At 33.2% G+C, this 12,828-nt stretch overlaps 1 protein-coding gene across 1 annotated transcript in view; it reads left to right on the forward strand.

Moving 5' to 3' along the window:
* Positions 1-3,293: 3,293 nt before the first annotated feature.
* Positions 3,294-12,828, forward strand: part of LOC124359816 — a 54,297-nt gene continuing 44,762 nt past the window's right edge. The window contains exon 1 of the mRNA XM_046812871.1: positions 3,294-4,108. Coding sequence (XP_046668827.1) covers positions 3,867-4,108 — 242 coding nt within the window. The 5' untranslated portion in view covers positions 3,294-3,866. The remainder of the gene's footprint in view (positions 4,109-12,828) is intronic.

A 12,828-nucleotide genomic window follows, 5' to 3' on the forward strand; every position in this document is an offset into this window, starting at 1 on the left:
GATGTAAAAATAGTCCCGCACAGGCTTTATAGTTCCTTAACGATTACAGGTAAATCAATAAAACTTGGAACATTAATACTGCACCTATAAATCTGCTTTTTGAAGTAACTGCCAGATTTTGTCATGTCGGGGGGATGGCCCACATACAGTCAGAAGGAAATCTAAATGAGGGCATAGGGCGAGTAGTACATCAAATAACAGGTCTTTATTAGTAGAGGACAATGCCACAAATCCGACCTCAAACTCTTTAAAACATTGCGTTGGTTTAAAGTTTGAAACATTAACAAACAATGTAGATACTGTAACACAATCCGATATTCTCACAGGATGGTAAGAATATGCAATATTTTTTGAACTCCAAAAAAATAAAAGTTTTTTCACAAAACAAGACACACCAAACTCACTGTTACTTCTACAAAATATTTTAATATGTTATATTCAGAAGAAACACGGTGATTATTAAATCAGTTAGAATAATTTACATTGTTTAATTGTTTTAAGCGCTTTTACAATAAATAATTTGTTACAACAGAAACAACCACAGATATGATTACGGATTTAAAATTAAGTGTTAACAATTAACTATGCAATCCTAATTAATTCGAGTTCTTTAGTAAGTCTCAGCCGAAAATAGTTTCATGATGGCGGCCATTCAGATTCGAGAAAAACTTTCAACTTAAATAATTCCCAAAAAAGAAAGCCCATAACCGATACATTGTTTGCAATTATGTATTTACTACATATTTTATTGTATTCTTTAACTTTTTTGGATATTTAATAATGTTTCAAGATAGTGGGTATTAAATATTGGAAAAAGAAATGGTTATCTATATAAGTTATTATGCATTAAAGTACAAAACAAATCAGTATTTTAGAATTCTCAGGATACGTACAATAATGTTTGTTCCAACGTTGTTTTTGCTATTATGTACAGTTTTTTCTGCATATACAGTTTTAATTAGTGTAGGATACAACATTGCAAGACTAATTGCAAGTGCGGTAACTATCGCAGCTGTTAAGAGATACATACTAAACTTCGTACCAAGACACTTTTTTACATAGTTTGGATGAGTTCGTTAGCTGGTCTTAATAAATACAATTTCAAAATGGCGGTCATTCACATTCAGGGGAGCGTACTGAAGGAGCGCACGAACGGGAACTCCCCCCCCCCTTACTTATTTTTCTATCAGGTTTCAAAACAGTGGTTATTTAAAGTTATATACGTATACAATTGAACCGTTAAAAGTGAATATGTGTATAATTTTGAATTAATTGTAACTAAATTAAGTTCACGTTTTATAACGTAATGTATATGGTCGTAACAATTTTTGTCTAGTAAGATTACTAGATTAGGGACTTTCTAAATGTTTGAAAGCGTTACGCCTTTACTTACCAAGCCAACATTAGGGGTTGTCATCCCATTATTGTTGTGCGAGTCAATCATCTAAACTAATGCATCTTGTATGAGAATTCGAGATGACAGTCTCGTATGAAATTCACCTTTCTTCTGACTGAGCCAAAAGGGATATTGTTTATTTGTGTAAATAATGAACACTTAAAAAGCAACCACTACAACATTTAGACTAATTATTTAATAAAAGTGTCCTCAATTTAAATATTTGTTTAGGCGATTGGGTTGGAGAAAATAATTTAAATTAAAAGTAACAGCTCAATATGATAATTGAAAAGGAACGTTCTAGAAACGTGGGTAGTGGTCTCTTCTTTTTTTTAACCTATCGCCCCAGATCCTTCTCTGACTGAAATAGAGAATACTAATTTAAATTGTATGAATGAAATGTAGGATAACAAATTAATGGCAAAGAACACATAATAAGAATAACACATAATAAGAATACTCTCGATTTTTACTTTTAAACAATATAAATATTTGTTTGGCCAGTTGGATTTCAGAAAATAATTTCAATTAGAAATAAATAAATAATAGAATGAAATCTTCTTTTGTCCTGTGATTGTTATTTTTGGAGGGGCGTTCAAGATAATGGTATTCTTGAAGTTTCTCTTGCTGATCACAACAGCATCCTAAATATTCACTGTTTCGGATACTCCATGGACCACCACAGGCAATACTCATTTTAAATTTACTGACTTTATTACAATCAATTATTTTAAAAAAGTACACCATTGCACACTTTTTATTTCAACACAAAGCAATACTACGTATTTAACCGAGTCGTAAATATTTTTCCTTTAGCTCAAACTTACATATTTTACTAACAAATATCGCTTTGTACTGGTATTGTATCATATGCAAAAACAAAGGAAGCAACAGCAATGTGTATAAAAACGAAATAAAAGTAGAATGTAACACAAAAGAATAATAATATACGAAATGAACAATATAATATAATGAACAATATATGAACAATATACGAAATATAATATCGAAGCTGGAGAGAAGGGCTTCGAAAGTTTTTCTTCAGTTCTCGTATGGTCGTCCCACCCACTATTTTTACAGTTCTCAAATACGAGGGCCTTAAGTCTATCGTAGCACAGGATGGAGAGAAGAGCTTCGTCCTTCCCGTGCACCACGACTTGGTACGCGTCCGCAGTTGACTATTTTAAACAATATATTCTCGTGTTACACAATATGAAAGACGGCTACGTATAATAACTTTGTTGTCCCTGCAGAAATCGTCCCTACACACAGAACTCTCAACCCTCCCTCCCCACCCACAAACTCAAGGTAGTTTTATTAACGAGCCGCTTATTAACGAGGGGCTTAAGTCCTTCTTAGCTCAGAGTGGAGTAGAGGACTCTGTCCTTCCCGTGCAGCACGGCTTTGCACGCGTCCGCACTCGATGCGAACGTTACGTATGCAAAGTTGTCTGTTAAATAGTATGTAGTCGGGTTACACCATATGGATGTTGGTTACATATAATAACAGTATAACTTAATATGTTTAAATAGTTTAAATAAGTAAACTACCTATTCATTCCTCAAAGTCAGTTTCTTGAGTTTTCATGTTATTAAGATTTTATATATTTTAAATACTAGCCTATCTACTTGAAAAACATTGAAACACGTAAACATAAATTACATGCTCTGCTACTTACGTAAGTTCTTGGAACTCGATACTGACTAATCTACCGAAATGTAGACATTTTTCGTCAGCTCTTTCTTTGTCGTCCCTTGTAATACCCTTCCGACAAAGAGGGCCCTCCTCTCCTCTTGAGCCCTGAAATCCTTTTCAGGAGACCTTGACCTGAAATTCAAAAAACATTAATTTTATTACAGAGAATTAAATCTTGCCATTTATCAATAAAACTGCGCACGTTAATAGCCGTTATCTTACTTGATAATACTAAAACAAAACATGATCAGAATTACATTAAACTCTCCACGCAATTCTTGAGTGAATAGATATGTGTTTTACTTTAAGAAGACCTATCGATGGGAATTTTAACAATTAACAAAAATAAGTTTAAAAACAGTAATGCAATCTTTATACAAGACTGTTGTATTAATAAGATAACGCTAACAACTCATTTTACTAAACATTAGTATATAAAATTATAATTCTAACTTGTTATGTGGATGTTGTTAAGCTATGTATAAATAGTTCGACACTGTTACTCACCTCGGTCTTGTTTAAAGCATTAAGAGTCAACTTTACTATTGACCATCTTGATTTTAGCCCCATAATAATTATGTAAAATGTCATGCAATTTTACTACCATAGAATTATGAGAGAAGTATCACTTCAATGAATCCCAAACCTTATAGTGTTTTGAATATTTCAATTACTTATTTTAAAACAAATTTATACTATTTTGTACCTTATCATTTAATACTCAAAATTTGGTTTAGTAAAACATGTTTTACTGCGTATCAGTTATATCTTAAAAATGACACATCTTCAGGAAGAAAATACCATTAAAAATAACGGCGTAAAAAGCATGAGGTTTAACATTGTTGTTAGGGAAGAAAACTCAAGATTGTTTAACTACAGTTGGCTATCAACGCGGGGCCTTACGTCTATCGTAGCGCAGGATGGAGTAGAGGGATGGATCCTTTCCGTGCACTACGGCCTGGTACGCGTCAGCACTAGATGTGAAAGTGACGTAGGCGAAGTTGTCTCTGTTAAACAGTACGTACTAGTGTTACACAATATGAATGGTGGTTACATATAATAACAGTATAACTTGGTTACTACATTACATTCCTTCCTCAAAGTAAGAGTCTCAAGTTCTCATATTATTATCATTTTATTTATTTTACATACTATCTGCATTAACACTGAAAAACTTAAACATAAATTACATGCTCTGATACTTACGTATGCTCTTGGTACTGCATACTAACTATTCTACAGAAAGGTCGAAATTTTTTATTAGCTCTTTCTTTGTCGTCCCTTGTAATACCCTCCCGATAAAGAGGACCCTCCTCTCCTCTTGAGCCCTGAACTCCTTTTCAGGAGAGCTTGACCTGAAATTCATAAAACATTCATTTTATTATCAGAGAAATCTTGCCGTTTATTTAGTAAAGCATAAAAACAACTTGCCCTGAGGATCAGGATCGCCATTGCGACCTTGACCACGTCTGAGAAACATTGTTCTTTCTTCTCTTACTGAAACAATTGTAGTTATTACTTTGTCTACGCCTACGAGTATGAGCCAAACTAAAAAATACTCTTTATTTGGTATACATATTGTCTGTTACAACACTTATCCAATAGTGCATCATAATTAAGTTATAGTTGCCCAGAATCTGCAATACTTATTGCAAAATTAAGTAAACTTTCTCCTTACGTCGTTTAATCTATAGAAACCACAGTTTTAATACGCATTAAAATAACTCACTATTATTATACTATGGTAATTAAATTCTTCCTATTACTAGAGGTTTTACATTATCAAGATTAAATATATTTTATCGCTTTATCTTGCTGAATTAAATTTAAGGTTTTCTTAGTCATACTATAGGAATATATTTAAAAATTGTGTACGAAAGTGTGAACTCTTTGACAAACCAAACTGAAAAGATGGTAATAAGTTTTTTTTTTCATAATACGCCTATGACACCTCTGTTTTTCGCCAGTAACCAAACAATTGTTATGCCCAAACAAAAGCAAACACTGCATTACATTATTTCGTAAAAGTAAGTTTCATAACTTCTCATATTTTGTTGTTTTGTATTTCCTGTACTGTTTATCTTAACACAAACAATTTAATATAAATTACAAGTCAGCTCATTTTTAGTGCAGGAAATATTAAATTTTAATTAAGTGGTCATCGAAACAAGCCTCAAACTGTTCAAGTTAATATTTCAAATACGGCAGATATATTCGATGTATTTCGTTGGCAATTAATAAAACTGTCCCGCTTTCTGCCTTCAGACCTCAAAGCACCGTTCTTCAAACCTAAATTTCTAATTCAATATAAGCGAGTATTTCTTTAAAGTTGTTAGACCTAATTGAAATGTATAGGATGGCATATGTACATAAAGCCCAGTTGCGTAGGTAAAGTATAAAACAACTTACCCTCAGGATCAGGCTCGAGATTAGAAGGACGCCCGAGATCGTTCTTCCTTCCCTTACTGGAACAGTTGTATTCATCCTATTTATCTGGATAATTTGTTGTAAAATTTCAGAAACGCAGTATTTCATGATACATATGGTGTTGGAGAATTCAAGACAATGATTTTCTCAATGTAATACTCGGCTACCTGGTAGTTGCAAAATTTGTCAAACAAGTTATATTAAAATATGATTACTAAATATATTTAGTTTTTAATATATTACAATGTTTATTTTCATTTTTTTTTTATAAAATGTGCGTTTACTTGTATCTTACAAGAGTTAAATTGCAGAAATCTAATAATAATGTTAAATCATTTATAAACGCCCAATGCTTGTACCTAGCTTATTTTTGGGTTGAAAAAAAAAACAATTAAAAGTAGCAAGTTAATATGTTAAATGAAAAATTACGTTCTAGAAATATGCGTATTGGTCTTTTCATCCTTCAAACCCATTGCTTCAGATGCTTCACTGTCTGCAACAGATAATACTCATTTAAAATATCATATTTTATGAATGAAATGTAGGATAACAAATTAATAATAAAGAACACTATATCTTGTTTTTTACTTTTAAGCAATATAAATATTTGTTTGGCCAATTGTATTTCAGAAAAAACTTCAATTAAAAGTAAGTAAGTAGTTGAAAAAATCTTATTTTGTCCTGTGATGGTTTTTTTTGGAGGAGCGTACCAGGTTATGATATTCTTGAAGTTCCTCTTCCTGATCACAACAGTATCCTGAATATCCCTTGTTTCGGATACCCCATGGACTACGACAGACAATACTAATTTTAACTTTACCGACTTTAGCATAATCAATTATTTTAAAAACAAAGTACACTATAGCACCCTTTTTATTTCGGGACAACACTATACTGAGTATTTTTACCAAATCATAAACATTTGTCCTTCAGCTCAAACTTTCGTGTTTTGCCAACAAATACTACTATGTATTCACGTTACACAATATGAATGTTCATTACACATAATAATAGTATAACTTGGTTGAAATAAGATCACTACGTTAGATTAATTCCTCAAAGTAAGTAGAACCTGTTATAATATTATGTTGTTATGGTTTTCTGTACTATTTGCTTTAACACTATAACAATTTAACGTAGAAAACATGCTCCGATATTTAAATATTTTCTTAGAATTCGGAGCATACTATATTCCCCAAACGCTAAAAGTTTTTCTTCAGTTCACATTTGTTCTTTCCATTCACTATATTCCTTACAAATAGGACCCTTCCCTCCTATTGAGTCCTAAAGCAGTTTTGAGTAGAGCTTTACCTGAAATACATAAATCATTCTTTTTATTATTATACAATTATTATCATGTCGTTTATTAGTAAAAGTGTGTACAATGATAACCTTTGTTTTACATGCACAAATAGGCAAGATTAGAACTACGTTAAACTCTCCATTTAAGATAATTTAATTGCTCTGATACATACCTTCCTGGAACTGGATGTTAATTAGTGCACCGAATCGCTGTTTTCTTTTCTATTTGCTCAGCCTTTGTTGTTCTGGCAGATCTCCGCGCACTCGCCGCGAATGTTATAAAGGTAAAATTTTCTCTAGTAAACAATATGTACTATTGTTGTACAATATGAAATTTGGTTACGCGTAATACCACTGTAAGGTAATTTAAATATGTTCATTACATAACACGATCTACGATCTTACGATCTCCCCTCCAAAACCTGTGGTAATTCAACTACAGCCAGTAATTAACGAGGGAGCATATGTCTAATGTTCGCAGGATGGAGTTTAACATAAATTAATTGCTCTTATACTTACTTATTACCCTGGACCTTTGCTAATTAATTCACCGGATCACTTAAATTTTTACTTTAACCTAACCTTTGTTAAGAAATCCTCCTTACAGACAGGACCACATTATTTTATTGTATATTTCCTACACTGTATATTTTAATACTCTAAAAACAAATCACGAGTTACATGGTTTTTACACTTATCCCAAAATATTGCTCACAAACAGGACCTCTTCTAACCATTTACTTGCTAAACTACGTATGCCGTAACAGTTACGCTTATATTTACAAACAAAAACAAAATATAAACCACGGTATACTGTTCTAATAAATGTAATAGTAAATAGATATCAAATGTAAAAGTGTTTTGAATTGACCCTTGGAATAACGAAAAGTTTACAAATATTATGTTATATATTCTCTATAATATCGACAGTAACAATTAAACATAACTTACTTCCTCTGGTACTTATTTTCTTTGAACTCAATGTTGATTATTTCACCGAATCGCTGATATTCTCCTTCAGCTCAGTCTTTGTAGTCCATACAACAATCTTCCCTACAAACAGGACACCGCTCCCCCCAAACCTCAAAGTTGTTTAACTAAAGCCGGCTATTAACGCTATTAACGAGGGACCTTCAGCCTATCGTAGGCAGGATGGAGAGAGGGCTTCGTCCTTCCCGTGCACCATGACATGGTACACGTCCGCAGTTGACTGTGTTAAACAATATAATCTCTTGTTACGTAATACGGAAGATGGTTAGGTATAATAACTTTGTTGTCCCTGCAGAAATCTTCCCTGCAAACAGGAATCTCAACCCCCCCCCCCAAACTCAAGGTAGTTTAAATAAAGCCGTCTATTAACAAGGGGCCTTGCGTATGTTTTGGTTCAGGATGGAGTAGAGGGCTTCGTTCTTTCCGTGCAGCACGGCGTTGCACGCGTCAGCACTCGATGGGAAGGTTACGTATGCAAAGTTTTCTTTGTTAAAGAAACTTACACGTGTTATAAAAATATGAATGTTGCTTACATATAATAACAGTATAATTTGGTTTAAACAAGTTCACTATGTTACTTTAATTTCTCAAAGTAAGTTTCTTAAGTTTTCATATTATTATCACTTTATGTATTTTGCATACTATCTACATTAACGCCGAAAAACTTAAACATAAATTACATGCTCTGATACTTACGTATGCTCTTGGTACTGCATACTAACTATCCTACTGAAAGGTAGAAACTTTTTCATCAGCTCTTCCTCTGTCGTCCCGCTCAATATCTTCCCTACAAGAGGACCCTCCTCTCCTCTTGAGCCCTGAAATCCTTTTCAGGAGAGTTTGACCTGAAATTCATAAAACATTCAATTTATTATCAGAGAATTAAATCCTGCCGTTTATCAATAAAACTGCACAGGTTGATAACCGTTATCTTCCTTGGAAAAACAAAAACAAAACATGATCAGAACTACATTAAACTCTCTAAGCAATTCTTGAGTGAATAGTTTCTGTACCATCTGTGGTAACTCTGTAGCAATTTAAGATAATTTAATTGCTCTGATACATTCCTTCCTGGGACTGGATGTTAATTAGTACACCGAATCGCTGTTTTCTTTTCTATTTGCTCAGCCCTTGTTCCAGCAGATCTCCACGCACTCGCCGCGAATGTTATAAAGGTAAAATTTTCTCTAGTAAACAATATGTACTATTGTTGTACAATATGAAAGTTGGTTACGCATAATACCACTGTAAGATAATTTAAATATGTTCATTACATAACACGATCTACGATCTTACGATCTCCCCTCGAAAACCTAAGGTAATTCAACTACAGCCAGCAATTAACGAGGGAGCATATGTCTAATGTTCGCAGGATGGAGTTTAACAGAAATTACTTACTCTTATACTTACTTATTACCTTGGAACTTTGGTAATTAATTCATCGGATCACTTAAATTTTTACTTTAGCCTATCTTTGTTAAGAAATCTTCCCTACAGACAGGACCCCTCTCCCCCACAATACTCAAGGTAGTTTAACTACAGCCGGCTATTAACGAGAAGCCTTGCGCCTGTCGTACCGCAGAATGATGAATAGTGTTTCATCCCTCCCGTGCACCACGGTCTTGCACGCCTCCGCACTCGATGCGAAGGTTACGTAGGCAAAGTTTTATTTCTTAAAAAACGTACTCGTGTTACACTATATAAAAGTTGGTTGCATATACTAACAGTGTAATTTGGTTTGAATAACTTTACAACATTTCATTAATCCTTCGTCGTATGTTTCTTAAGTTCTCACATTAATTTGTTGTGTATTTCCTTCTCTATCTACTTTAATACTGTAACAATAAATCATGAGTTACATGGTTTTTACACTTATCCCAAAGTATTGCTCACAAACAGGACCTCTTCTAACCATTTACTTGCTAAACTACGTATGCCGTAACCGTTGTCTTATATTTACAGACAAAAACAAAACAAAATATAAACCACATTATACTGTTCTAATAAATGTAAGAATAAATAGATATCAAACAATTTTATGAATTGAACCCCGGAATAACAAAACCTTTACACATATTATATTATATATTATCTATACTATCGACAGTAACAATTTTTTACATAACTTACTTGCTCTGATACTTTTTTTCTTTGAACTCAATGTTGATAATTTTACCGAATCGCTGAAAAAAAAACTGTTGTTAGTAATTTAAATATTTTCATTTCTACTATTCTTTTCCTCCTATTAATGACATATCAACATGTATAATAATACTATCGTATAATACATATCTTATATTTTGTTGTCATGGCTCTTGTAGCGATTTACTTAGTTCTGACAGATAAATGTTGATTTTAGTTTATATTATGGATTTTACAATATATTAAACTCTATTGAAAAACAAATATAAATTATTACTTCACTATCCAGACAATTTACAAATTTAAAAGTCTTTCGAGCTTGAATGACAAATAAAGTGCAGGATCCACGGACTAATCATAGTTGCATGTAAAATTACAAGTCTACTGCTCTTCTCATTAGACATATGTTATAATGTCACACGTTAAATGTCATATGTTTGTACTCCGTTTGTTTACAAATTTAATTTTTCTGCGATTCTCTTGCGTAGCCATTAACGGCACTGTATGACCAAAGTAAAATTAGGCATTAGCTAACGCTCAACCAAATTACATGGAAGGACTGCACCATCATCGAACTCAACGTTTCTTATATAGAAATGAAGCTTCGGCCTATAGGTTAGTTTCTTTTCAAGAGATCGTGCTGGCATACAGACAGTTAGAGAGGCAAATACAAAAACAATATTTCCAGCCCTTTCTTATTCTTATTCGATTTAATTTTTGTTCATTATTTCATGATGACGTGTTATTTATTGTATTGTTTAATATGACTTATGGCAGTTTCTATGCCATTAATTGTCATATCTAATGTCACTTTTACTTTTAATACTGTTGTTACTTTTGTAAACTCAATCAGGGCATTGTGTGTGGGAATTCACGGCCAGTACACGAGCATAACTGTGCTTTGGGGTCTAATCTCATTATCAAATCAAATCAAATCAGTTTTATTGCAGCGACAATATTACATTGTATAGCAAACGTTACAAATTTTAAACTAAAATTTCTTACATTCATACCACAAAATTCTCATTCATACATACAATTTTACACTTATGCACCTTTCATCCTTCACCAATATATCCCATTTTAAACAGCAGAATCAGTCGTGTAATTGGGCGGTCTCCCAGTTAAATGCTAAAAATTCCCCTGCATTATAGAATGCTTGTGACACCAAAAGGTGTTTAAGGCGCATTTTGAACGCCTTGGGCGTTAGGGAATTTTGTATTGAATTTGGCAGTATGTTAATAAAATTAACACCTACCTGTGAGGGCAGGTGTTCAAAAACCACTGTTCTGTGGCTTGCAGTTCGAGGTAATTCTCTACCTCGTGTATCATGTATGTGTGTCCCGGCCTCTGGTTAAGGCACACTTATACATACAAAACAAAGTGGTTTCCAAAACTTACAGACACGGGAGAGTTAACAGCTGCAATTCCTTAAAAGCTTGCCTACATGACTCTCTGAATTTTATTTTTGCGATTATTCGAATAGCTTTTTTTTGGAGTTTGAATGCTCTCTGAAACTGAGAGCTTGCGCATGCTCCCCACAGGACCACTCCGTAGGACAAATGGGGGTAAATTAAGCCATAATACACCGTTATCAGTATCTGACTTGGGCAGTATTTTGCTAAGGATCTCAAGACATAAATTCCCGAAGAAATCTTTGCGCAAACATGATTGATGTGCTCATTCCAAGTCAACCCACGATCAAGGTGTATCCCTAGGAATTTTGAAGAGAGGATTATGTATATTAATTTATGTCAAATTATGTAGATATTATTAAAATTAAGAATTATTATTATTATTATATCAGTTCTTTTCTATTTATCGTACAAACAAACTACTTATGAGAAATGCCTTTATTAACTTTATTGTATAACAGTATTTTTCCTGGAGAGGTCTTTCCTCATCTATAAGTAACATACCAACGAATAAATATATTTTAGTGATAATAGGGTGAATAGAGGGTTTCCTGTGGTTGGCTTCCGAAAGTGGATTTAAATGTTGACGACCTGATACTGTATAAAGGAAGAACTTTGGCCACAAGTCTGAGAAGGAAATGATAACTGGGAGAACCTCGACCTGTTTTATGGAACGAAGCTTCTCAGATCACGTGTTAGGTTTTAGATATCCAACGAACAAATATTGATTCAGTTCAGGCAAGTAAGTCGATGACATCTTTAGACTTCAGGGCGACCTTTGAACAGAACACTGCTGCCTGGGCTGAACAAGAACCGTTCCCCGGTTGTTCAAAGCTCCTAAAACCACGTGATATAGAGATGTGATAATTAACTGGCGATTTCTCGGTATTAAGAGATAACAATTTTCTGGTTTCACGATCGTACTTTATATCATACAAATTTATATGAAATAGTTTTATACAAAATCCCAATTATTTTGTCAACTTTTTTAATGTGCCGTACATCCCAGGTTTGCATTTAAAAACTTTTAGATTCGAACCAAGATCTCCAGCTTTGGCACACCCTGTTTCTTAAATTTTGATAAAACTATTTTAAATAGAGTCCCTTTATGTGATTTAGGAGGCTTACATTTTGTTTCTCTGTTATAGCTCTAATCGTTCTTTTAATATACGTTTAGGACACCTTATCTGACTTACACTGATTAATCAAAATTATTAATCAATAATTATATAATTATAAATGATCATAGTCAATCTATTGAAATGAAATTAAATAAAAAATGACTTTATTTCGAGGGAGAGTTGGGACTATTTTAGCCCTCTCTTTAACTCAACCTCGAGATATTATACACCCGTATACACCCAAACTAACCCTTTTACTTACAAACTAACTAACTAATCCTTACTTACAAACTAAAGAACGTAATAAACAAATTACAAAAAATTACACTAAGCACTATAC

Source organism: Homalodisca vitripennis, chromosome 4, assembly GCF_021130785.1.
Source record: "Homalodisca vitripennis isolate AUS2020 chromosome 4, UT_GWSS_2.1, whole genome shotgun sequence".
Classification (NCBI taxonomy): Eukaryota; Metazoa; Arthropoda; class Insecta; order Hemiptera; family Cicadellidae; genus Homalodisca; species Homalodisca vitripennis.